At 40.1% G+C, this 26,445-nt stretch overlaps 1 protein-coding gene across 2 annotated transcripts in view; it reads left to right on the forward strand.

Moving 5' to 3' along the window:
* The window catches only part of LOC111854993 (contactin-associated protein-like 2), a 314,095-nt gene that overhangs the window by 146,910 nt on the left and 140,740 nt on the right, over positions 1 to 26,445 (forward strand). The window contains exons 1-6 of one of the 2 annotated variants that reach the window (XM_072700031.1): positions 4,115 to 4,134; positions 9,850 to 9,997; positions 16,693 to 16,896; positions 17,181 to 17,365; positions 19,973 to 20,116; positions 25,104 to 25,362. In XM_072700031.1, coding sequence (XP_072556132.1) covers positions 9,973 to 9,997; positions 16,693 to 16,896; positions 17,181 to 17,365; positions 19,973 to 20,116; positions 25,104 to 25,362 — 817 coding nt within the window. In that variant the 5' untranslated portion in view covers positions 4,115 to 4,134; positions 9,850 to 9,972. Of the gene's footprint in view, positions 1 to 4,114; positions 4,135 to 9,849; positions 9,998 to 16,692; positions 16,897 to 17,180; positions 17,366 to 19,972; positions 20,117 to 25,103; positions 25,363 to 26,445 lie in introns of those variants that run through there. The other variant, XM_072700030.1, reaches the window with a different exon arrangement.

Here is a 26,445-nt window from a genome sequence, read left to right on the forward strand (position 1 = left end):
TCATAAGGATGGTTTCTCTCATTAAAGTGATTACTCAACCAATTGATTAATCAGCTGGGGAAAGGCTTTGGATCAATGCTTTATACACGGCACAAGACAATACCGCAGAATAAAAATATACTAATCATAGCTGACATTTGAAAGTGAGAATATTCTTTGTGTTCTTTTGTTAAAAGATAATTAATCCTAGATGTCATTATTATTATTTTTATTCTGGCTAGACATTTTATTTAAATTCATGTGTAAAACGGACCTTTAATAGTATTCTTTTAAGTTGTAAATAGTGTGTGTGCTAACAGGTTGATGTGGAGATGTATTTTGAGTTTGAGTCAAAGGTTTCATTTCTTTTGAATTCAAAAGACTGTTGAAAGCTCTACCAGTTTTGATATCAGTCTCTGGAAAACGGTTTAGTGGTGGGTGTAATTAGCACCATATTAACACATTTTCACCAGAAAATTTTCATACATCGGTCAGCCATAATATTAAAACCACATGCTTAATATCTTGCACGTCCCCCTCGTACCACCAAAACAGCTCTGACCCGTTTAGGCATGAACTGCACAAGACCTCTGAAGGTGTCTTGTGGTATCGGGCTCCAAGACATTATCAGCAGATCATTTCAGTCTGTAAGTTGAGAGGATCCAGCACATCCCACAGATGCTCGATTGGATTGAGATCTGGGGAATTTGGAGGCCAAGTCAACACCTTGAATTGTTTTTCATGTTCCTCAAACGTGTTCCTGAACAATTTTTCCAGTGTGGCAGGGTGCTTTATCCTGCTGAAAGAGGCCACTAGCTGTTATTGGGGAATACTGTTGCCATGAAGGGGTGTACTGGTCTAGGTAGGTGGAACTCATCAGACCAGGCCACCTTCTTCCTTTATTCCATGGTCCAGTTCTGATGGTAACATGCCCATTATGGGCAGGGGTCAGAATAGATACTCTGGTCGGTCGGTGGCTGTGCAGTACCATACACTCCAAGCTGTGATGCACTGTGTGTTCTGACACCTCTCTATCATAGCCAACATTAACTTTTTCAAACATTTGTAGTCCAGTAGCTCTGCTGTAGAATCATACCAGACAGGCCAGCCTTGGCTCCTCTTATGCATCATTGAACCTTGGGCGCCCATGACCCCATTGCCGGTTCACCGGTTGGCCTGTGTTAGACCACTTTTGGTCGGTACTGACCACTTCGTACCGTTAAGACCCTACAAGACATGCCCTTTGAGAGATGCTCTGACCCAGTCGTCTAGCCTTGACAATTTGGCTCTTGTCAAAATCCCTCACATCTTAACACTTACCCGTTTTTCCGGTTTCCAACACAACAACTTCATGAACTGACCATTGACTTGCTGAATATAAAATGGCACCCTTGACAGATGACTTTGCAGTGGAAAAAAGTCATTGTTATTCACATCACCTGCCAGTGGTTTTAATGTTATGGTTGATCGGTAAATATGCAAATTCAACCACGTAACCGAGAAAAAGAAAACATAGCTTCAGTACAGATTCTTCAATTGTTTTTTTCATCCATATGTTTTCCGCTTTCCCTTCCTTCTTTCCTTTTTAGTATTGGTAAAAGTTTTATGAGCAAAGCTTCCAAAAAGTCATTGAGACAATCTGTATTGCAGTGGGGCCTAGAGGTTTACTGCACAAGCAGAACTGTTTTATGGCAGGGAGGGGGTTAAAAGAGAGACTGATTTATTATTGCGCAAATCAAACCTGGTTATACAGGAAGGCATGCCGATGGCAAATAAATGCCCACCCCCCCAAGGACCCAGAATTAAACCTTAACAGATGGAGTCCAGGTTACCAGATGAACTCATATATAAATATAATATCCAATTAAAAGCTACAGACAGCAGGTTTATGAAACCCAAAGACCAACAATGGACATAAATTGGGGTCAAGGCTGAAAAAAAGGTGCGAGAACCACAAACCAGGACTTTTCTTCCTTGCTCCCAGTATCGGTCGTCTAGCACTGCATCTGTATTCCCACGAACTGACCCTATATAAAATCCCAGCACCCTCAGAGAGTCCAGTTAAGACCAGCTGGATTTTGCTGACCGAAAAGCACGAAAGGGCTCCCAGATCAAGCCTGCAGCTGTGGCTTCCAGCTACCCAGCCGAATCCGATCTCAGAACCCCAACCTGTAAAAACAGAGGGAAATGATACCATAAGTGAGCCCATCATAATAATGTACACATGTTGACAATTCATTCTCTGTATTTATGAACCTCCCTGTATAGTCAGTACAGAATAATTTGCACTCAGAGTTTAGTGAGCTTGGTAGAAGTCACTGGGGGTACAGCAAGGGCAGGAATATCTTTGCGGATCCAGGGGGCCCAGCACTTTACAGGGGCCCTTAACAAAGTGCACCCCTGGATGTCAGTGTACTGTATGGCAGGGTGGAGGGGGGGCATCACCCTCCCACAATGTTCAGTGCCAGTTTACCTTCCCTGTGTATTAACGAAGCAGGGACTGAACACCGATTCAGGGTGCATTTAACAATCTGTTCATTGATCAGCTACCAGCAATTAAGCCACCCGCCATGTTCCCTTTCAATGCTCTATTGTACTCGGTTTCCATGTGTTGAGCAATAGCCAATTAAAAAAAAAAAAACAGTTTCGTGCAAACTTTGCTTCCCAGGTAGAGAGAACGATGGGAAAACAACAAGCTGCACTCTTTGTGCAGCTAAAAGCTCCAACTTCAATGAGGCAGCACCTAAGAACTTACTAAGAACTGCTTTTGCGAGCAGAAAGAGTTCACCAAAAAGTGCAGTGAAGTTGGAATCGAGCAGCGGGATTTAAAGAAGTGGGGAGGATCTGCGACTGCATCAATGTCAGAAGATTAAAGGTAAAACCAGGGATGCATTAGCACCACAAACAACATACTCAACTCGCATTCAACGAGGATGGGTCAGCCTCAGACCAAGAATGCTGTGAGTGATATTAAAAATGAAGCTTTCATTTTGCACCTCGTTTGATCGGCTTAGGTTGTTTCGCATTTCTAAATAGTGCCGTGTTGCCGGGCACGTCTTTTTAAACAAAACTTCACAGTAAGAACGGCATACCGTGTATTTTGGTCCTGTTGTAACATCTTTGTTGAAAGCAGTGGGGAATTAGCGTTCTGAAAAGTTTTCTGCTTTTGAAGCCGCATACCTTGTTAAGCAGAAATAATGCATGAAGTATTTCAATATTATCCCCCTACATCATTCAAAGTGCAAGGATAGCATATAAATATTTAAACAATGTTTATGCAGCAGCTGAAAACGCCGTGCATTACCGCACCTCCCATTGTGAAGTACTGTAGGACTCAGTCGTTAGGTAACCTGTGAGGAAAGTGCTAATCACCGGAATGCATTCTTTTCATGCAGAAATAGTATTTTCTAACTGGAGGGGCTGAAAGTTTGCATTCTTGTTTTGTACAATAATAATAGTTATGTCACCTAAAACGAATGAATGGTTTGAGTTCATTCTATATTCTTTCTAGCAAGGTTTTTTGCTTAGTTTTCTGTGCATTTTTGATATATTTTGATGTATCTTTTTTTCCAAGTATTAATAATGCAAAAAAAGAGAAAAATACTCGATTGCTTAACCTGTGATCTTTGTGGGTTTCTGTGCTTGAAACAGAGGCACAAGACAAAAAGTCTTTATCCAGCATCTTTCTCCTAATGCTTCCCTTCCAAAATAAATTAGAACTGTGGTGATGTTGTATTGATCATTTTGCTTGTAAAAGGGAATTTCTCCAGCCAATTTTGCATTCTTCAATGATCAATGGATCTGATTATCAGCCCACGGGTTTTACATGAGAATAAATCAGAATTTGTGACCTTTTTTAATAATACATATACTACTCAGATGCTGTGCCCCATTACACTCTGTAAATCTGTTCCCCTTTCAGAGAGCCCTCTCTGTGTTAACCCCAATTCTCAAGAAATGTAAAAACTATTTAAATTGAACCATTCAAATATTTCATACCAGGATGAACATTTGGCCCATATTAATTTGCAATTCCATTAATTCACCTGAATCTCCCATTATTGTGGCATCATACCTGTTTAAAGAATTGATTCTCAATTCTTAATTGACATTGGGAAATATAGAATCCATTATGACTTGCATACAGTGTTTCAGGTAAGCAAGAAACAGAGTTACAATGTTTTGAAATCAGGACTTTTAGATTTCAGTTTACGTTTTATTGCTGCCTTTGATGTTAGCTCCTAAATTGTTTTTACGTATCCTTTGTAATCAGAAAAAACACCTATGGGCACAAGGCACGGGTGCCGACCAATCAAACGGCACACTCACACATGTATACCTACAGTATGGGCAAAAACTATGGGCTAAACTCCAATTAGCTTCAGCATGTTTTTGGACTGTGGGGAACTGGAGTACCTGGAGGAAACCCCATGATGACATGGGGCGAACATGTCACACACATGGAATCCTGGCGGAGACTTAAAACAGGTCCCAGAGGTGCTGACCACTGCAGTACCGTGCAGCCCCTGATAAGTATGTTGCTTTCAATAAATATCCACAGAACTTTTGTACTTATAAGGCAAATTGTTAGAGGTCTTGAAGTATGTTATTTTTAGATTTAATAATGAATAAATGAAGAGCAATATTGCCTCATTTTCTTGCCAAAATAAATTATTTAGCATAGTACATTTATTGCTTTTTTAAAAGGTCAATTGGATTATTATGGACTGTAAGCTGAAGGAAGAAAGTCTTGCCAATCATAATTAATGGATTATTTAATTACTCTGTTACAAAAAGTGTCAGCAAAGGACTTTCGGAAGTACACTCTCCTATTGCAGCCTTTCAGTGTTCTACATTGTTGGTAACAATGGGAGAACTTGGTTAAATGTTACTGCCTGCATTGAGTTTGCAGTCTTTGTGTAAAATGAGACAGGGAGTGGGCTACCTTACTGGCTTTGTGGGAGTGGAGATGGATCTTAGAAAAATGGAAGTGAGATCAAAACATGACAAAGGTTACGGATTAAGTGGATGGGAGAGAGACATGCAGAAAGCGAAGGTTTGGATTGATGGGGTCTGAGCACATTTAGCAGCGAGTGAGTGAGCGAGAGAAGACTCACACAGCCACGCAGGCCTACGCATTTACTGTACATGTGACATTTAATTAAAGTAAAAGGTCATTGTTATAGACTACAGCCAAAATAGGTTTAATTTCATATTACATTATTATAGTGGTAATACTAGGGCAATACTGGTCAATACAGATCACCCATTTTCTAAAATTTCTCGCATAAATGTATATACTTTAATGTGTATCACTACTGTATGACAGCGCATGAAGTATTTGGGTCATTTTCTCTCAACTAGTTTCTTAAAAATAATGAAGGCAATGAGCCTTGTCAGCAGGCTTTCCAAAAGAATAAACGCCTTAAAATGATATCATTTAACTTTCATTTGCTGTAACAGCAAAGATTTTTATAAAAATAAACTGAAGCAATATCACTGCAAACGAGCCTGATTTCTCTTCACCAGACGCAATGCATTTTTAAACAGCTAGTCTATCATAAATTAATGTTCAGAGAATGCCTTGTCATTAATCATTTGGTTGCTTCTAACAGAGAATGTTTATCTCATGTTCAGGAACTTTGGAGAATTTGTATCAGTAGTAATATAACAATATGAAATAGGAAAACTGTTGATAAACATTGTTGTGGTGAGTATGAATATTATTAACAAAAGCTGATCTACATGTCTCCATCATAAAGATATACAGCCACGTTCCAACATAAATGCTTTCCAGACTGGTCTTCTTATTCATATGTAATATGTCAGTATTTTTGTACATTAAAATACATGTGAATTCTGTTTTGAGAAAACCTGTATATGAAATGAATCAATGGTAGCTGTTTGCTAATTTCACCCTGAAGACTGGTCATTTTCATTTCCTTCACTTCCACTTAAATATGTAATGTATATGTAAAAAACTGCTTTATGTACATAGTGTTGATTTTGTGTTTAGCTATTGAGATTAACCCACTAACAGCGTACAACAATCTCCCTGGATGCCTCTGTATAGTTATATAAAGTTGAAGATGATGATGCAGTGCATGTTGGATCAGTTAGCCGTCAGTATGAGTCATGCTTTCTGTTCTTTGATTGTATTTAAATTTGGCTTCATATCCCCAGAGTGGCTGCTGGTATGTAGGTTTCATCTTATGCAGCCGGTCTCTGCGTTGAGGTTGATAAATCAGCTCCTGAAAAGTAGGGTGATCCGGAGCTTCTTCTGCCAGTTGCATCAAACCGTAAGGCAGATCTTTAACTAAGGTTGTAGCAGGTCTAGGCGATAAAAATGCTGCACTTTTTTGTTTTAGTGAAACTTATTGACTGATGGTTGAAAGGTTCCTAAGGTTACATTTCCAGAATCTGGTTTGTGAAGCTGCCTTGGTTTGTCGTACACGGTTCTGTCACTTACATGGTGTCATCTTTCTCGTTGGATATCATCGATTCATAATTGCAGTTCAGCAGCCTGTAATTACAGACCCGTCTCATTCCCGTGGAGCTCTAAAGCCGTATCATGTCATGCCGTTTTGCTAAAATGGCAGCTTACACATCCGTCTACCGAGCTATGATGGGCTGCTCAGCTAGCTTAGAAGGCGTAAGCGGTGGTCTTGCCTCATCTGTCAGTAGTAGCCCCAAGGGACTGGGGAGCAAGAAAATGCTCTCAGCTGAAGGATAATTGTCTTTTAAATGCAAGGCCAGTCTCTCTTGGACTCCACCCACAGCCCCACTGGTGCCCAGTGATTGGCTGATCGAGTTTATGGTTTCTCTAGAGCAGGGGTCTCCAACTCCGGTCCTGGAGAGCTACTATCCAGTAGGTTTTCTATCCTACCTGGCTTCTGATGAGCCACACCTGTTCTCGGGTAAATACCAAGGCCAGGTGTGGCTCATCAGAAGCCAAGTGGGACAGAAAACCTACTGGATAGTAGCTCTCCAGGACCGGAGTTGGAGACCCCTGCTCTAGAGATACTGGAGGGAGAGGAACTCAGCCGTCTCAGGCGCCCAACAAAACATGAGACAGTTTGTGTTTTCTTGCTGTCGTTTCTAATAATGAATACACACAGCAACAAGTACCAGCCCGAGTTTTACACTCGATGGTGTGCCTGGTAAAAATCTTTGTCATTTTGAGGCCACTGGTGGGGAAAGGTCTAGGCAGCAGAGGTGGACATTTCAGGTCCAGAAAGTAAAAATCCAGACTCTGTGACTGTGACTCTGTATACTCAACTGGTCGGTTGAAACAAAATCCTGGACTGGATTTTTACTTTCTGGACCTGAAATGTCCACTTCTGCTAGGCGGTTTAAACATATGTGAAGTTGAAGTAATGTTCTGCAAAATCAATGCGAAGGCAAAATCAAGGAACAAGACCCCTCACCCATTCAATACCCAGCAACTTTGTACCTCCTCCCACTTGGCCTCCTTTGTTGGTTTTGTCTTTGTCCTGTTTTCATCGAATATGACTTCACATATGTTGACTCAAAATTGCCTAGCCCTCTTCATGATTTCAGGTGTGTTCCATGTTATCGGTATAATTCCGACTGTAGGATTGTGAATGTCTTTCCCCTTTCACCTCATGTTGCTCCTTGGTTTTGTGTTTTTTTGTTTCTCTTTTTTGTCTATGTACAGGCAGAGGGGCTACATTGCAGTTAAATGTGTTCTGTTTGTTTCGTTGGAATGTTCTAGTTCACTGTAAATACGTCACTGCAAAATGGCCACCCATCTTGTCATTCTATTGTCTTCTCCCAACATAGATTTGACTCAACCCTACAGTAGACTGAACCATAGAATTTATAACTAGCTAGTTTGCATGAATTATATGTTCTTCCACGCCAATAATTTATGGCATATTTATGGTTGAATTATCTCATATCTGAATGAATTTGTATTCTAATGTCATGTCTGTCTGCCGTTTATTCAGTTCCCCATGACCCTGAGCAGGATAATGGTTTGAAGATGGATTGATTGATATATGCAATTTAAACAAAATTAACGGAAAAGGTCTGTTTGACTTGACAGCTTTGTGTATTGTGCATTATTATTGCTTGTAAGTATAATTTATGCCCTCTATGGTTTAACAGCCTCAGAGGGGATAAACACCAAACTATGAAGCATTATGTTTGAATTACAAATTGATTCCACTTCTATAGATTCCTTTTTGCAGTTTCACTGGCATATGTGTGGATGCACTGCATGTTTTGGTTCACTGTAGACATCTCTGAGCCATTAAAGTAGGAGAATTTTCTTTGGTCCCTAGAGCCCAGTCACAAAAGTAGACACCAAAGCATTAATTATACTGTAGGACGCCAATAAATGTAGCGTTTGTGATAGTTACAGCTGGCTTAATGCCTGAATCCAAGGACCGCGGTTAATGAAAGACAGCCGTTATCTCTTCTTGGCCTTTGTGCCATAAATCGTGAGGGTGTTTGATTAAGCCACACTCCAGACGGCTAAGCTCTCGAAGGAAGCTTCATGAACGGCCAACTAATTACACACTTGCTGACTGTTTAGTGTTTTTGCTGGAATGGGAATTAGCTGCAGCATTTGAGTCATTTATGATTCAAGTTTTTTGGGCTGAGACAAAGTTTCTGAGGGTGAAGCAGTGTCAGATCTTGAGTGCGCTGCTGTGTGGCATTCTTTAAATGATGAGGAAGGAAGGAAGAGATGTGCATTTCGCAGATATTTGGTGACCAATAGAAATTCAGTAGAGGCTTTTAAAATGCCTGTTTCTTTGAATGAACAACTGAACCATATTTTATAAGAACTGTTCATAATGAAGGTTTATTTTATTTATAGAGAAAACGACAAAATATTGAGCAATTTCTTACTTCCCAGAAGTTTTCTTTCGCATGGTGAACCATTATAGACTAACTGTTATAGTCAGATGTGAAGCTGTATGGTTGTTCCTATTGGAAAATCTTGGAATGTATGATAAAGTCAGTTCCAAGGTGGTTTTCTCGCTGGGGTTCCAGTAATCCATAATATTTTGGCCTTATGGTGCCTCTCATCTTATCTTTAATCCCTCACACTATGTCCCACCACAGGAGCTACCCTCCGCTGAATGAGAAGGTCTCCGTGTCTTCAAGATATTAGGAGGCCGTCACGTTATACAGGCTGAGAAGCTGACAGCTGCTTAATCTTCCTGCCTAATCCAGATAGCTAATCCGGCTGACCTGGATGCCAGCGAAAGCATACGTTTCCTGGACTTCTTGATAGTGTCCGTACCTCTATTTGAGAAATAGACACAGAGTTACAAGGCTGGTCTCAGTAATTATAAGTATATTCGTTTTGCATTTAATTGTTAAGAATAGCAATAAGTTTTACAATAATTTCATGATTATTATTATTGTCATTTTTATTACATTTATTGATTGGTTTGTTTGTTTGTAGCACGCGTTTACCTAAAATAAGATCAGCTGTCACCCTTTTATCCATCTGTATGTTTTGTTGATGCAAAAGCTGCCCTGGAATTCATTTTCAAGTAATTCATTAAATAGTACTCTTTTCATTGCCAGCAGAATTACGATGTAATTTCCACCGATGTCTGCATTTTATGGTGTACCTAAAGAGTAGAAAAAGGTATAATATTGGGAAACAGTTGTCATTCTCATAAAAATCTGCGCAGCATTATGCTAAATAGTTTGTATTCCTGTATGTTTTTCCTTCCTTTTCTCACTTTATCCCTCTTGTATGTTTATATTGGAAGATGTGGCAGCCCTGCATTTAGACAATGTGATTTTCCTGGTTGACAAAAACCAGGAGGGTAAAATGAGGTCGGCTGCCTGGCCTGAAATGATGTGTTATCTTGTGTTATTTTGCAGGCATTCGCAGGGAACTCGAACACGGAGAGCGTGGTCCGTCACGACTTACAGCATGCCATCGTAGCTCGGCACCTGCGAATTATTCCTTTGGACTGGAGCGGAGAGGGCCGCATTGGGCTGAGGATGGAAATCTATGGCTGTCCCTATTGTAAGTAAGAGAGTGTGCGTTATTTTACAAACACCCTGGAAATTAAACTCTTATTTACACCTGAATGGAAACATGTGCTTCTGAGCCCTTCTCTGCTTCGTGTCGCTCAGTGGGTTGTGTCTATGATCGAAAGGTCACTGGTTAGAATCCCATCCACCAGCAGATCAGTCCCATCGCTGTTGAGTCCTTGAGCAGGGCCCTTTAACCCCCAGAGAAACATAAACATCTTTCTCACTTGTGTTCCGAAAAAATCAAAAAAATCTTGTGTACCTGTATGCAAACTAGGGCAAAGAGCAAATAAAGTATAATTTCTTTTCAGAAATGCAGTAGGATCTGAGCCTGTAAGATACAGTATTAATTCATATTTAATTGCTTGGTAATTCATAAAATGTATTTGTTGCATGAGCAGCCAAACAGCTGTATGTAGATGATGTACATTTTAATGTTGCAGAACACGACTTGATCTAATGGGGACATTCATCACAATTTTCCAATGTAACCCCCATTACCACATCATTGAGATTTTGAAGGAATAAGTGGAGGACACTTGATAAATGTGTATTTCAACACTTCTCACTTCCAAGCGTGCTATGACCATATTGAACGATTTGATTATTGCTGCATCTGGAGTTACAATAATTTTTCATGCAAACGTATACTTCGCCAATCATATATCATTTTCAGTTGTATCTAAGTATTAATTATATCAAGTGGAAAACATTTACTTTAGTGATGAGACCAACGCCTGTTATATTACCGTCACTTGATTACTGATCTTGATGACAGATTATTATTTAATATAATATTAATAATAATAATATAATTTTTAATATAATATAATATAAAGTTTTAGAAAGTGACATCTAATCTTTGTTCATTTTAATGATTTTTGGTTAGCCATATCATTTTCTGTGTAAAATAAACTTGCTAGCCAAATTACAGAGTGTATGTTCCATTTGCCAATTTTTGCATAGAAAAATTGCACAGAATATTGCACAGAAGTTTTTTTTTTATCAAATTCCTCTACTTATGTTTTTTATGTAGTTAAATTTAGCCATTGCTTTCCAAAAAATTAGAGCTAAGTTTCTTTATTTTTATTTTATTTTTATGCTTACCGTATTTGGCCACTTTAAAGTATGCAAAAATGTTGCGGCAAACATTTTTGTGTCTAGGAAGTGATACTGCTAACTGAATGAATGTGGGCCCCCACCAGCACAAGCGTTAGTGTTTACGCGGCTATGAGTTCGGTCTGAAAGGTCAGATGCAGACGTCCTTCATATCTCTCCCACTTTCGAATGACACTGAATTGAGTTTATGTTAACTGATCTCTCCATCCGTGCGATTTTCCCTCTGGCGCTGCTGAATTGCTCTACTTTCCATCTTGATTACCTTCTGTTGATCATTGACATTGATAGAGATGGACAGTGGGAAGATAGATAAAAAGCTGCAGCAATTTTTCCATATATATATATATATATATATATGTGTGTGTGTGTGTGTGTGTGTGTGTATATATGTATATATATATATATATATATGTATGTGTGTGTGTGTATATATATATATATATGTGTGTGTGTGTATATGTATATATATATATATATATATATATATATATATATATATATATATATATATATATATATATATATATATAGGGGAGACATAGGGAGAGAGTCTATTCTAGGAGCTTGTCAATATGGCTAAAGGGAAATACTCAGGATGCCGCAAACCTAAATAATGATTGTGTACATGGTCATTGAAAGAGAGAAGAAACAAACAATGAGATAAGTAGCTCTTGGCGTCCAGATGTAGCACGGAATGGGAATGAATGTAGCCTCTTAACCTTGCTGATCTGGGGAAATGGATTAGGGTTGAAGGACTGTTGCCCAAGGGGGGAGGACAGGGTGACGGGGGACTGAACCGCAATGTGCCACAATCACTTGCATCCAACACGTGGTCACACATTACCAGGCCAATTGCTTCTCGGCAGGCAGCGTGATTGGAATAGAATCGGTGCCCTGGGCAGTCCGAGCCACTTGCCCAGTGGCTCAGTCACTGCATGCCCATTTTCCGTTCTTTCCATTAATCTATTTGTGTTGAACGGTGGCCGACAGCTGGCTCAAGGACAATGGGGGGTGGGGGGCAACCACGTTACAGCGTCCCACCTGCTGTTGTACTCCGAGACCTTGTGTAACGAGTGAGATGCCTGTAATATGTCATATTATGAACATTTGTTTTCTGAAAAGCAAATAGAGCAGACTGACTGATGCGGTAAGATATGAAAATGTCACAATAATCTCATTAGCTGAGGTTTCTGGACTGCGCATGCATTTCAACAGAGCATTTTAGCTGACAGATCTATCTTAGACAATTTATCATTTTTTGCCCAGTTATCTAGCTAAATCATTTCACTGGAGCAACTAAAGTTAAATGGCTTCAGGTTTTAATCCTGTGACCTTAATCGCTGTGTCACCTAATAATTGTCTTCACCATGTCAGCAGCATGTTCTAATAAAAAAAACAAAACAATTTTTTTTATGGCACGTGGGACGAAGGGCTAAATGATGGGCATTTGGGTGAACAAAGGGGGGGGAACAAAACTGAACAAGGGCTAAAAACAAACAGGACCACAATGGGTCAGAATGGGAGGACTGGTACAGGGAAGGACACAGGCAGACAGGAGGAGCGACGTCAATGACCAGACTGGGGATGACGAGACAAAAAGATATTTACATATTAGGACTAATGAGGGGCAACGAGCAAGAAGCGCGGCTCATCAGGGTCACGCTAGGGGGGAGACAGAAGGGTTAGGGTTGGGGTTAGGGTTAGGGTTAGGCGGACATGGCGGGCAGAACGTAACATTTTTAATCTGTCAATGAGAATCATTACCGTATAAGAAACGATATGTAAGTATCATATCATGACTAGAGAATTAGGTCATCATACTTACTAAAATAGTATGCTTCATTTGCATTACAGTGTCAAAATCAATGCCTCACGATTGTCTACTATAGCCATACAATGTAGCATTCAGTCATTTGTGGTCACAACAACGGTTTACAAAAGTTGAACCAATCTCTATACATAACACAGCTTTCACAGCCTTGCAATTATTAATTGCACTTGTTAAAATGGTCACTTGAGATTTAAATTCCAAAACTGAGTCTCAGTGGTGGTATCAAAAAAGGGTTTTTGAATGAAACACACATCTTGTGACAGAAAAAAAAACATTTCTGAATTATTAAACAAAATGGATCATTTATTGCATTAATTTGGTTATTTAATTAATACATTGTTAGTAATGAATGGAACACTGATAGATCATGTCCTTTCACAGCCTTGCAATTACAGTGGTACCTCAGAACTCGAACTTAATCCGTTAAGAACTCCGGATCGAATCCTAAAAAGTTAGAGATCTGATCAAATTTTCCCCATAAGAAATAATTGAAAACCAACTAATTGGTTCCCGGCCCCAAAAAATTACACCTGAATATGCTTTTTTTAGCATTTAAACACAAAATGAACCGGATAAAACAAGAAGAGCATATACTGTACTAAACACATCTAAGCATATTTATCAAAACAATAATTTGTAAAGTAAGAAAATAAATGTATCCAAACAATGTGTAACGTTAAAACAAACAATGTGTCCTGCCCCGATCGTCCGCTCCTTCCGTGTGCCACGCCCCCTCGTTAACCCCGTGTGGAATCCCCGTGTGATCAGCTGTTTCAAGCTGTTTTCATTAGTCCTCTGTATTTAATCCGCATTTCAGTTTGTTTCCCCAGTCCGGTCATTGTATTGTCCGTCTGCGTTTTGCCTGCCTTACCTGTAATTAGACCCCGTATTCCCCCATACCCTGACGTCTGCGCCTTTGTCTCCATTCCGTCCCCGCTCGGCACGACAATATTATTATAATTTAATGTATTAATGGTTTATTATTAATATTAAAATAATGAATAAGAATTTTTTATTTTTAAATGTATTTTATTATATAATAATATTCACTGTTACTGTCTATCATTTTCTAAATGTATTTTTACTACGTGTCTAAATATATGTATTCCGCTAGTATAAACATGCACACATGCTATTACATGCTATCACAGCGAATGCGAGGCTGAGACTGAAGCGTTACCCTTTGTTTCCGCTGAGAGACATGCCTTGTGACTCATTTCCCCGCGCGTACAAGTTATCTTAGGTCAGCGTTCACGGTTTGACTTCTGAGATTAAGATCGAGTTCTAGGTAATTTTTTTTTAGTACTAGTACGTTGGCTCGATTTTTAAGAAATTCGAGTTCTAATGAGTTCGAGAACTGAGGTACCACTGTATGTATAAAAGTTTTATGTACCTCTGCACCAAAAAGAGGAAATAATGTTCTGCCTGTTTATCACATTGTTTGTCATTTACATTGTGATGTTTGACTATTTCCCAAAGGCCAACCTGTTCACCTGCTCTACAGAATCTACCATTTCTTGAAAGCATACATACATCTCCCATAACTATTTACTGAGGACAGGGTCATGGGCTTGGAGGCTATCACAAGTGGCACTTGTGGGCAAGGCTGTGGGGCGTTTTGTATGTAACTGCATGTTTTTGGACTGTGGGAGGACACAAGAATACCTAGGAAACGACGTGAACACGGAGGGAACATGCGACTCCACGCATAAATTCAATGGTAGTAATAGACCCCATAACCCTGGAAGTCTGAGGCTACCAGCAGGACAAAAATTCTTTACAAGACTTTACAAGAACGTGCCGAGCTGTTCGATATGTGCAGCCAACTGCTGCACTTTTTATGAGTGCTCAAGGACACTGTTAGGCTGAACAAACTTTTGAGGAAAGCCACCTCTCTCATAAAAGCCGTAGGAGAGGCAAAAATGTGTCCAAGCTGCATTCTTGTCTGAATAAGGAGGCCCACTTTCTCAGCAGAGAGCCAGCACAGCACCTTCCTCCACAGGTTTATTTCCCTAACTTTCTTTGACCCAACAGTATATTGTTCCAACTGCACTAAATTAGGCATCTTTCATAATTACAGAAATGTTTCTACTTTACTTGTACCACCCACATTGTACTAGATCTGGTGTTTTTATTTCTTTGTTGTTTTTTTTGTTTGGATGCTATTCTCCAACCATCCATCAGTTTTCTAACTGCTTTGGTATTCGGTCTATCAATATGCATACTTGACCGTTCTTGTGTTCTTGTGCATCCGTTTTACGTCATCTTCCATTGCTGAATACTACTAATACAAATACAGAGGATGGTAAAAATCCCCAGATGTTGGTCTTACTCCGCCCCAAATATCAAGGATGCATCAGTTGCATCCTCGCTGAGCAAGACCAATCCCATGATTTCTTGTGTCCCAAGTTTGTTTTTGGGAGGCAAGTAAGCAAGACCGCTCTTGCCAAGAACAAAGTACTATCTTTGCGTTCTTTGTATTGAGAAACGCCCCTTATTTTGGTCAGGGTCGTAGGGGGACTTGAGCAATTCAAATAGCAACATAGGGCAGAAGACTGATGTACACCATAGATTGGATACAGGTTTATCACAAGGCACATGCACACTTATAATCTTATTTAAAGATGCTGGTTAGCCTAACCACATGTGTTTTGGAGTAAACCTGTGTAAGAAACTGTAGTCTATAAACAAACAGTGGTGGTAGCAACCAAACTGCTAACACTGGAAGGATGAAACAACAATGCTACCCACTGAGCCACCTTGCTGCCACCTCGAGGATCAATAAAACAGTCTGTCTCGTCTTATCTTATGTGATTGTGCATTGTCTTGTCTGGGTCTTGTCTTATCTCTGTATTTGAACTTTCTTCTGAATGTAGTATTTGTTGTAAGTATCCCACATCCATTGCCGGTATGCCTCCGCTCTGACAAACAGATGTGTCTCAATATAGCAGCTAATTTAGCTGGTTGGGAATGGTTGGCGAGTCGTCATTCGCCCCACTGAGAAATTAACATGATCATTTACATTTTAATTAAGAACAGATAGACAGAAATCAATTAGGGTTTAAGTGAAGGCACATGCCATAGCGGTACCTGCAGGGTACAATGTGTCTGTCTCTGTAAGCTGCCAGGGGCCCTAAAGAATTCCTTGTGACGTATTTGCTCTGAGACACAGCAAAGCTTCAAAAACCAAATGCGTGTTGGCAGCTGCAGACCAGCGTGTGGCGTATTTCTTACACTGTGTAATAATAGGCATTTTGGCTTAACAGTGTATTGCTTCCTGGTGGAAAATCTGTTTATGAATCGTAATATTTATAATATGAGTCACCCCCATTATAGACCAGTAGGTCTTGTTACTGGGTCTTAACTCCAATATGAATGACCATTTCCTACTCATTTTGTGTCTGAGCAGAAAGCTGGTTCACAAGAGAAATCCTGAAGCCATTCGGAAATCATTTACATTTCAAAGCACAAGGATATATCCTTCAAGTGGGGGGGGGGCTCAAAATTTGTCTTCAATTGTGCAACCATCTAGACGATTTTGTTAACTGGTGTGGGTTTGCTATAATAACCTCCCGCTACACTGTGGTTTATCACAGGAAACCAGCTGCAGCGAATGACAACTGGAACCACTGTTAACAAAGAGAAACACCATAGACGGTCGTTCAGCTTGTCGTTCACCTTAAACGAGCCTGACACGTGAGGAATGCTGAATCCTGATCTCCTCTCGCCATTTCTAGGGGCGGACGTGATAAACTTCGACGGCCAGGGTGTGATCTCATATCGTTTTAAAATGAAGAAGATGAAGATCTTGAAGGATGTCATCACCTTGAAGTTTAAGACCTCGGAGAGTGAGGGGGTGATCCTGCATGGGGAGGGACAGCAGGGCGACTACATCACCCTGGAGCTGAAGAAAGCTAGACTGGTTCTGCAGATAAACCTAGGTAGCTCAACACCGGGCCTTCATTAAGATGTCTGTTAACTGTCTTTTATTGCTGATGGGTAAATGAGCGGAGGCGTGGGAACCAAAGAGGACGGGGGAGGTGGGGGGTAGTTTTTAATTTGGCTTCATTTGTCCGCTGCAAAAATAGACTTCTACATTAAAATTAAGTTCCGTCCCCCCGATATCAAATCTCTCCTACTCCCTTGTAAATGAGTGATTGAGTTCTTTGCTCGTCAAGTCATTCTGAAATATGCCATTTAATGTTATGTGTTGTGCAAACCATAGGCAGCAATCAATATGGCTCCATACTGGGGCACACATCAGTGACCACTGGAAGCTTACTGGATGACCACCACTGGCACTCGGTGCTCATCGAACGCTACAGGCGGAATGTCAACTTCACCCTGGACCAACACACGCAGCACTTCCGCACCAACGGAGAGTTTGACTACCTTGACCTGGACTACGAGGTAAGAAAAAAAAAAAAAAACCACCGTCAAGGAGTTCTTGCAATTTACTCAGCAGGCACAAGAACTGACTTTAAAAAAGAATTTATAAGGCTCAATTTTTTACCTAGGTTAAAAAAATAATTCCATAAAATTTGCGTGACATGCATGATGTGTGTTATCCTGTAAAACCGGATAAATACAGTAATAATCTCCTGACCAAATTGCTATTCTTTTATATGGAATATGGTATGCAGTCTGGCTATCTGCTGAATCTGTGCTGCATTTTAAGCAGGGGTCGGGCTGTTTGCTCTCTATGGAAATGCACTTTTTTATCAACTGACCGATGACAGCCCGTCAGTTGATAAAGTGCTGCGGAGAGTTACCAGCGGCCCCCTTCCACTCTCATTCTACCTGTCCTCCCCGCTTTCCATGGGAGAAAATGAACTAGGAGTACATAGTAATTACCCTCCTGCTCTCGCTGGAGCTCCGGAGTCAATTCAGACCACGCCACCAGAAAGCAAAGTGGGTGCTTATACAATATACTCATTAAATAGAAGTTTAGAAAAACACAAAAAAGTCAGCCTTATTCCCGTGATTGTCCCAATTTGCATGTGCATAATTTTTACTTGGTTTTAAACAACAAAAATTATGTAATCTGTACCTAGATGAACAGCACTGTGCTACTATAAATATATATATATATATATATATATATATATATATATATATATATATATATATATATATATACACACACACACACACACACACACGCACACACACACACACACACACACACACCGGTGAGAAGATCCAGGAAAGGGATCATTAAGACACAGCAGCCAAGAAAGCATGTATGTTTAAGTCCCAGATGGGCTTTGGATGTTTGGCAGCTAAGGCCCCAAACAACAGTACATGGTACAGCTTAGTATTCTAGGCTTGACTGGGCTTTCCCTAATTATATCACCACTGTGCTGAACCAATGCCCCCCCCCCCCACACACACACACACACACACACACACTCTATGGACACAGAGCTAAAGTGAGCAGCTGGCAGCAGACTGATGCACCGCATGGAGCTCAGCGCCATAACTCAGAAGTGCAGAGCCTCGCTGCCTCGCTTTCATTGCACCCCCCCCCCCCCCCCCCACCTTGGCGTTCGATTGGCTCTGCTGGCGGCGTCCCGCGGATTACGACTGCCTCTGAACTACAGGCTGTCACGCTGCCCGGATTTATTAATGGTTTTAAGACTAATACAGCCAAAAAGGCCTCTTCTGGTGCATTACCCCATGAAGGATTTGCATGGAAGAGGGCCCACAATTATCTGTGTTCTTTATTATTCTGGAAACCACTTTCAGCCTCTGTGTTCACGCAGCCTCTTTTTCTCGTAGCATCCGTGAAATGTGCTGATTGACGCAGGGCCATGATTAGTGCTCAAGTTTGTGGGTTAAACCATTATTGAACGACATGGGGGTCTGTAGGTTTTACCAAGTGTGATTAAATGCAAATAAAACGGTTCTGTTCCATAACTCGCTATGTGTCTTAATCCTACTTAGTGGAATTTCACAAGTTCCTCAGTGTCACACTTATGGCAGTGTCGTATACTCGTACAGTTGCATGAGTCGCGAGACTCATTTGCATGTGCCGCCGACCAATAAAACTCTTGCAAGTATTTCACGAAAAATCCTCTGAGACCAACAAATGGTGAAATGACAAAGGCGATGAGGTACACAACTTAGGATGCAGGCTGTTCCCATATATAGTCAAAGCAGAGTAGAAAAGTACTGAACTATATTTGCCAAATAAAGGAAATTCAGCAAAATAAATAATACACCTTTCGGGGCTTGTTCTAACTCAACATACTGCATCCGTCTTGAAGCGACAGGAGGTCTTTTATAGAGTCTCATGCTTTATACACAAAGGCATACCAAACAAAGAGTGTATATACTGCCAAAAGTGCAGGTGAATGATGCTTACATTCAGAAAGAAGCCTACATATTTTTTTTTGTCTGCTCAAGCCTTTTTGACAGAGAAATTGAGAGCTCAAGAGTCATTTTTGTCCTTGTCAGAAACACTAGCAATGCCTGAAGGCACACGTGGGGTCATTATGCTCCCTGGATGAGACTTTGCGGAAAAAAACAGCTCTTTCAGAGCTTGGAGGCCATCATCCTTCCTATGTTGAAAATTCCTGTTTATGTTTGTTATTTTCTCCTATAACTGTTCTGCGATCGGCAGTTTAAAAACTGCAGCAAAGGCAGACATCGTTGTTCTACTACAGTATCTACTATCCATAGATGTTTACAGATTATATATCTCTTTCTAAATAAAAGCAGGTGTCTTGGATAAGATTTGAATAACCCTTTGATATTTGTGATATGTTTCATGATGACATGAAAGGTGTCAACGTAGAGGTTAAGCTACTTCTGTTGTCATTGTAACTTCATGAAATGTGAGCACTTTGTACAGTAATTACATTCATTGCCAACACTCCTGGAACGAATGACACTAAACTGTTTGCTGGATTTTGCTGTTCTTTCTGCCAGAGTTAGGCGCTGTCTTGGTCTTTGGTTGCTTTCATTGCTTCTTGGCCATTGATGTCATTAACTGTTTTTCTTGTGTCTTCACAGCTGAGCTTTGGTGGCATGCCGTCCTCCGGAAAACCGAGCACGGGGAGCAGGAAAAACTTCCGGGGCTGCATGGAGAGCATCAGCTACAATGGCGAAAACATCACTGACTTGGCAAGAAGGAAGAAGCTAGACACTTCGAGTTTTGTGAGATACCTTCCTTAATTCAACCTTTAGCCGTTAGCTACTAGCTTCCTTATCCAGCCATTAGATACTGTGTTTGGGTTCAAGTTTGCCAAAATGCACTAAATCGAAACTTCAGGCTAGAGTTTAGATTCTCTGCCCGAGCCCGAGCCCAGACCCGACCCGACCCGACCCGTGGGCCGGGTCGGGCCGATATTTCCTGCCACTATCTTCGGGCCGGGCCGGGCCGGGCCGGGCCGGGCTGGGCGGGGCCATGATCAAGCATTTGTGTGTGGTTTTTTTTTTTTTAAATCATTACTTAATTAGCCTAATTGGGTGGAGAGCTATGCCATAATTATAAATGTAGCTCCCTCCCGTAAGACACGAGCACAAGAGTCCTTTGCATTTAACTGAGCCGACGGTTTATTCGAAAGACAGTGGCTTCGTTATTATCACCATCATGGCAGACGTGAGAACTAAATACAGATACGGAAACACAAAATCAAGCACATTTACTTACAATATTAGCTAACAAACATTGAAATTCAAATGAAATATAAACATAAATAACAATAAAGACAGCTTAGAGAATTCATATACAGTTAACACGAACCTCAGTTAGCATTTACATTTACATGGCTAAATACAACAAACTTAACTAAAACTTAATTAACACATACCTCGTTGGCTGCTTACGGAAGGATTTAACCTTTTTCTTAACCCTTTACTTAAAGTTCGATGCCGAGCACACAAACTGGTTCCAGCAGCAAGCGAACTGGATAAGTGAAAACGTGCTTTTCTTCTAAACGTGTCTCAAAAATCCATTCTGAATAAACAAACAATGCAGTTTACATGCTTCGTCCTTGTTGCATTTTTCATTAAGATAAATCTAAACTAATTTCTGTAGTTCAAACAACTTAGAATTGTAGTTGAGAACGTCTGTTACAACGGTTCACGTATTAAAAAATAGTCTGGTTTAAATCGGGCTCGGGCTCATAATTACAGTTAATGTGTCGGACGGGGTCGGGCTCGGACACAAGGTGCACGGGCTCGGGTAGGGTCGGGTTTAATTTTTTGGGCCCGATCTAAGCTCTACTTCAGGCCTCCTTCGATTTTACGGCATCCTTTGAAAATGACGTAATGTAAATGACTTCACTTTATGCAGCTATCAATTAATCATCATAGGACAATAATTAATAGCTTAGGTTCAAAGAAAATGGAGTGATGTCAGTGGTGGTAAGATATATGGAGGCTGGGAAACAAAAACTTCCAGGAAGAGTAACTTAAAAGCTATCAACTGCCTAGCAAACAGCAAAGTTTTAAATGAATACAGCCGGCACCACCAGACTGTTACCTCTGACAAAGTAGCCACCCGTCTAAGTACCAAGAGAAAACAAATTGACTCCCTCTTCTGGCAATTTGACATGCTTGCTGTGTAGGCAAATGAGAGTTATTATTCACGAAGGTACGACTGCATTCAGATTCAATCAATCACGTTGCAGAGATCACTTGGTGGAGCAGCAGGTAGTGTTTCTCAACCAATCCCAAATTTGTCTTTCAGATATTTGTTTCATTATTGTAATACCATATATGGGGCACAGTATTTGTGAATGTGTATTCCTGTATTTCAGTAGTGCCGTGTGTCCGTCCGTCCATCCATCCATCCATATTCTTCTTATTCGGTAGAGTCATGGGCACAAGGAAGGAGAACACTCTGGATGTGATGCCATTCCCACAAAGAGCACACACACACACACACACACAAAGTATCTACAGTATATGGCCATTTCTTTGGGCATAACCTTAATCTCAACTATGACAACTGTATCCCCTACCCAGCCCTAACCATAACCATAAATAACCAAAACAAAATACAAGACTACTGGCATTTTTAATTCTTTGATTGTATTCACAGATTTTTATCCAATTGAGTTTAGAGCAGTTTTTTCCCCCCACATTGTGGGGACATTCAATAATATATACACTATTATGTATATAATTATGTGTTGTTTCAGATGGGAATAAGTTTACTGACCTGGGTTATATTTCTCACTGGTTGTTCTGGGTTTTTAACACTGGCTGTACAGTAACCCACTAATAGGTCCACTGGTCAGAACAATAGATTATTCCAAAAAGAGATCTCAGATCTACTCCGCGTTCAAGTATGTTTCCCCAGTCCTGTCATTGACGTCTACACCGTTTTGTGCCTTGCCTTGTCGTTTCCTCAATAAACCCTTCGTTCCTGGCTCTCCGTCTCCCCGTTCCTGATTCCCCGCTCCCTGCTCACCCGCTGGTCACGGTATGAACTGGTGTATCTATAAAGTACATGTATTTGAAATGGTACAACAGAAGGTATATAGTTATTAAAAGTAAATTATTATTTTCTTATTGTTTATTGCAGTTGTTGTTTGAATTGAAAAATTCATAGATAGTTTTGTAGAGATGTGGAAAATACACACATGTAATGATCCTGTTAGTTGTGTTTGTATTGAACCACTAAAGGGCATTTATGGCTTAATATGTGTATTGTGATGGATGTTCAGCTTACATACGTGTTATCGTCTTACACAAACTATAGCGAGAAAACTTGGTTGAGTGCCTTTGCTGTATCTTCAATGCAAAGAAAGAACATCATTCGTCCCTTCCCCACCCCCCCCCCCCCCCAATACTCTTTATGTTTTTCTTGGTTTTAATGTTCAGACTGTGCCATCTAGTCTCAAAGACCTTTCATAAAACCCCCATTTCACTTGAAGGACTTAACAGATCATCGAATCTATGTGGGAGGATTGACTCAGGCTGATTTACTTTCAGTTGAACTTTGAATATGTTCTCAATGTGCACTTCGCTCCATTACTACTAAAACAGCAGGGAAAGGGCTCAGAATTGTGTCAAATTAATTGCATCATTGCTTTAGCTCATTTTGTGCGTTTTTGGAAGTTCGTCATCTACAAACATGCTGAATCATGACATGATGAGTCTAGTGCTTTGTTAGATAACATGTTTTGATATAAAAGTGCTGATGTATTCCCACTGTTCCTATTACTATGTACTGGAAAATCCAAGTAATCTGTGGTGCAGAGTAAACGTAATGTGGAGCTGGCCGGCTTCCAGCATGGAAGAAGATTCAGCAGAATAAAAAATGAACAGAGTCAACAGCTTTGATTAAAATTCCTAACATATTATGCATGTGATTAATTGCTGAGAATCTAAGCTTCCGCTTTATTGCACTTGACTGTAGCTATTAGTCTTGATAAAGATTAACGTTCTACTGCTTGTCTCTTACTGGCATGGTTGGAAATATTTCCTCTTTGTTTTTGAAGATTAACTTTAAAAAAAACACTGGCATTAGCGCTCATCTGAAAACACAAAGATGTGCTCATTAAAAGTAATTACAAGTTGTCTGGGATTATTAATGACGGTAAATTATAAATCCATATTAATGAAATGTACTGATAATATATTTCGATTTTTGCTATAAGAAGGCTATAAATCCCAAAGTGTCAAGCAGCTCAAAGGATGTTACAACAAACAAACAAATATCTTATATATTTATAGTTTTGCTATACATGAATTGCTAAAAGAGATGTACATACTGTATAGAGCATAAGTATGTTATAGTCTCAGATTTATAGAGGTTTACAGAAAAATCTGTTTGTTCTATAAAGAGTGTTATTGCTGTGGCTATAAAAAGTATTAGAGTTTTATTGCAGTTGCTTACAAAGGGCTTTTTCCTTGGGGAAACCGAAAACCAGAAATCTACCCAAAATGTCAAAATTTAGATAATTCCTAGATCCTTTCTCAGAAGGCAATTGAAAAGGGTTGCTGGAGCTTAAGCACTATTTATTTATTTATTTATTTATCAATTATTTCAGACACAAAGCCATCCGTGCTTAAAAAAAAAACGCCCTGTAATAATCATGTGACTTTGTCATTCTTGAACCAGTTACTGCCACCCTTACGGACAGTTGACCCAGCTGCCTCAGCTTACTTACACCGCTAACCCTACATAACCCACCTGTTACCCATCATTGGCACTGTTACCCCCCATAATGACATCGATATAAATAATGAGTATTAATGTGTGCATATTGCATTTCCTCCAGCATTCCTTGTACCAACACATACTCCAACACTTGTTTTGCATTTATCAACTACACATGCACATTGTATATATTAGCTGAACTTTATGTGTCTGTGTATGTACTGTACTGTATATACTGAGCCGGATCTAATTGCAGGCAAACTAAGCAGCTGCATGGGGCCCGATCGGTGCAAGATGGTCCAGGCAAAGAACATGAACAAAAAAATGAATATTACATATTAAGATATAGATAACACTTACCTTAAGGCCATGATTTTAGTAATTTATGGACACATTCTTAATACATTGTAATACATTCATAAAGCATTATAATCATGGCTATGAATATTTATGAAAAAGCATACCACATTACAGCCATGTGTATTATTCATTAGGAATGCTTTATGAAGCTCTCATCTATATTGCACTACAGATATCTTTATATAAAAATATGGGTATAAAGTGTTATGCCTTTTGATAAATATTTATAGCCATGTTTGTAATGCTTTGTGAATGCATTATTATTTGTTATGAATGTTTATAAATTACTAAAAACATGCCCTTAAGTAAAGTGTTGATATATAATTTATAAAGAAGAATGATTTAATGAAAAATAAAAAATAAAACCATATACACCAAATTAGAATATTTCTGTACAGGCAGGAACATAACCAGCTATAGTCAGTTGCCCTGAGTTCCTGAATTACCTGCGTTGTGGAGGAAGTGAAATGATCTACAGTTTTCTTGGTAGGGGCGACCGCCAAAGAAAGTTTTGCTTAGAGCTCCTGAAAAGGTAGATCCAGCCCTGTGTTATATGTGGTATATGAGAGCCATTGACAACTAGAAATAAATTCCCTGGGTGTGTGAACAGTACTTGGCCAATGAACCTGCTTCTGATTCATTCCCTGTTTCTCTCCTTGGCTTGCACAGCGTAACCTGAGCTTCTCCTGCATCGAGTCCCACACGTCACCGGTGTTCTTCAATGCCACCAGCTACCTGCAGCTCCCAGGGAGAAGGGGCCACGACACGGTGTCTGTCAGCTTCCAGTTCCGCACCTGGAACCCCAGCGGGCTGCTGCTGTTTGGCATACTGGCCGACGGTGCTGTGGAAATGGGCCTGAAAGAGGGCAGAGTCAGCGTCGGCATCAACGTCACGAGCGGGAAGAGCACGCGCATCGACATATCAGCAGGTAAGGCCTGGGTGGTGCTCTCTAACACTGATACTGCTGTCACAGCTTGTCTAACTTAAATACCTGAAGCAACGTGATGTGGAACATATCTTAAGGGCGGGAGTAATGTGGCTCGCTGGGATAGCGTGTTGTCCCTGTGCTTGGAAGGTCACTCATTCAAATCCCTCGGTTGACAGAATGATTTCACCATAGGGCCCATGAGCAAGGTCCACCAACTCTGCTTTTTCAAAATGTACGTCACTTTGAACAAAAGCATCTGCTAATTAAGTCAAAATGTATAGTCAAAAATTACTAACTTAAAGAAGCCCAGCTATGTTAGATAAGACTTTTGGCAGTGGGATTAATGTAGCTGGAGAGCCAGAACTCAACAGTGTTGATAGTGTCTGAGGTATAATGAGAGGTATAAAGCTGTTATTCTGCTGTATGTACGAAGACGCTTCAGGCTGACTGTGTTTTTTGCCTTTGTGTGGAATGCATTCATGTCGGAAGGTAGCCCAAAAAGTAGGCACATTTTAGCACATCACTATGGATGCTCATTGCCCAGTTAAGAACCTTGTTATGTTTTATAATCTGGTCATTTTATTTCATTTGTGGCTATGACTTACACTTACCAAGATGACACGTTCCTAACTCATGTCAAGCCAGAATTTTGACAGAGATGGATATGATTTATAAATTGCTGTAATGCATGCTAATGATTTCACATGCGACAGTTAATAGGTCTTATCCTTTGATTCCATCCACCCAGTCCATCTAGACACCCATCCTGGTTCATTTATAATTCTTATACTTGCAAGGAAACCATCTCATAAAATTTAACATAGATCTATATAAAATTTGAATATGAAACCATGTTAGGAATTTTTTGTCTGAAGTAATGGGACATTCCCAGGTTGGCGTATGATCTATGGCCTGGTGCAGCCGTAAAATGCTTTCACCATGCTTCTTAAGTCGTATACACAGGCTTCTGGGTCTAGTATTGCAAGAAAAATATGACAAGAATATGGAAAGGGTGTGTGGTGAACAGGAGTAATTTTCTGCTTTTCCTGACTCATAAATAGATCAGCATGAAACTGATCCAGT

This window comes from Paramormyrops kingsleyae, chromosome 15 (assembly GCF_048594095.1).
Source record: "Paramormyrops kingsleyae isolate MSU_618 chromosome 15, PKINGS_0.4, whole genome shotgun sequence".
NCBI classification, from domain to species: Eukaryota; Metazoa; Chordata; class Actinopteri; order Osteoglossiformes; family Mormyridae; genus Paramormyrops; species Paramormyrops kingsleyae.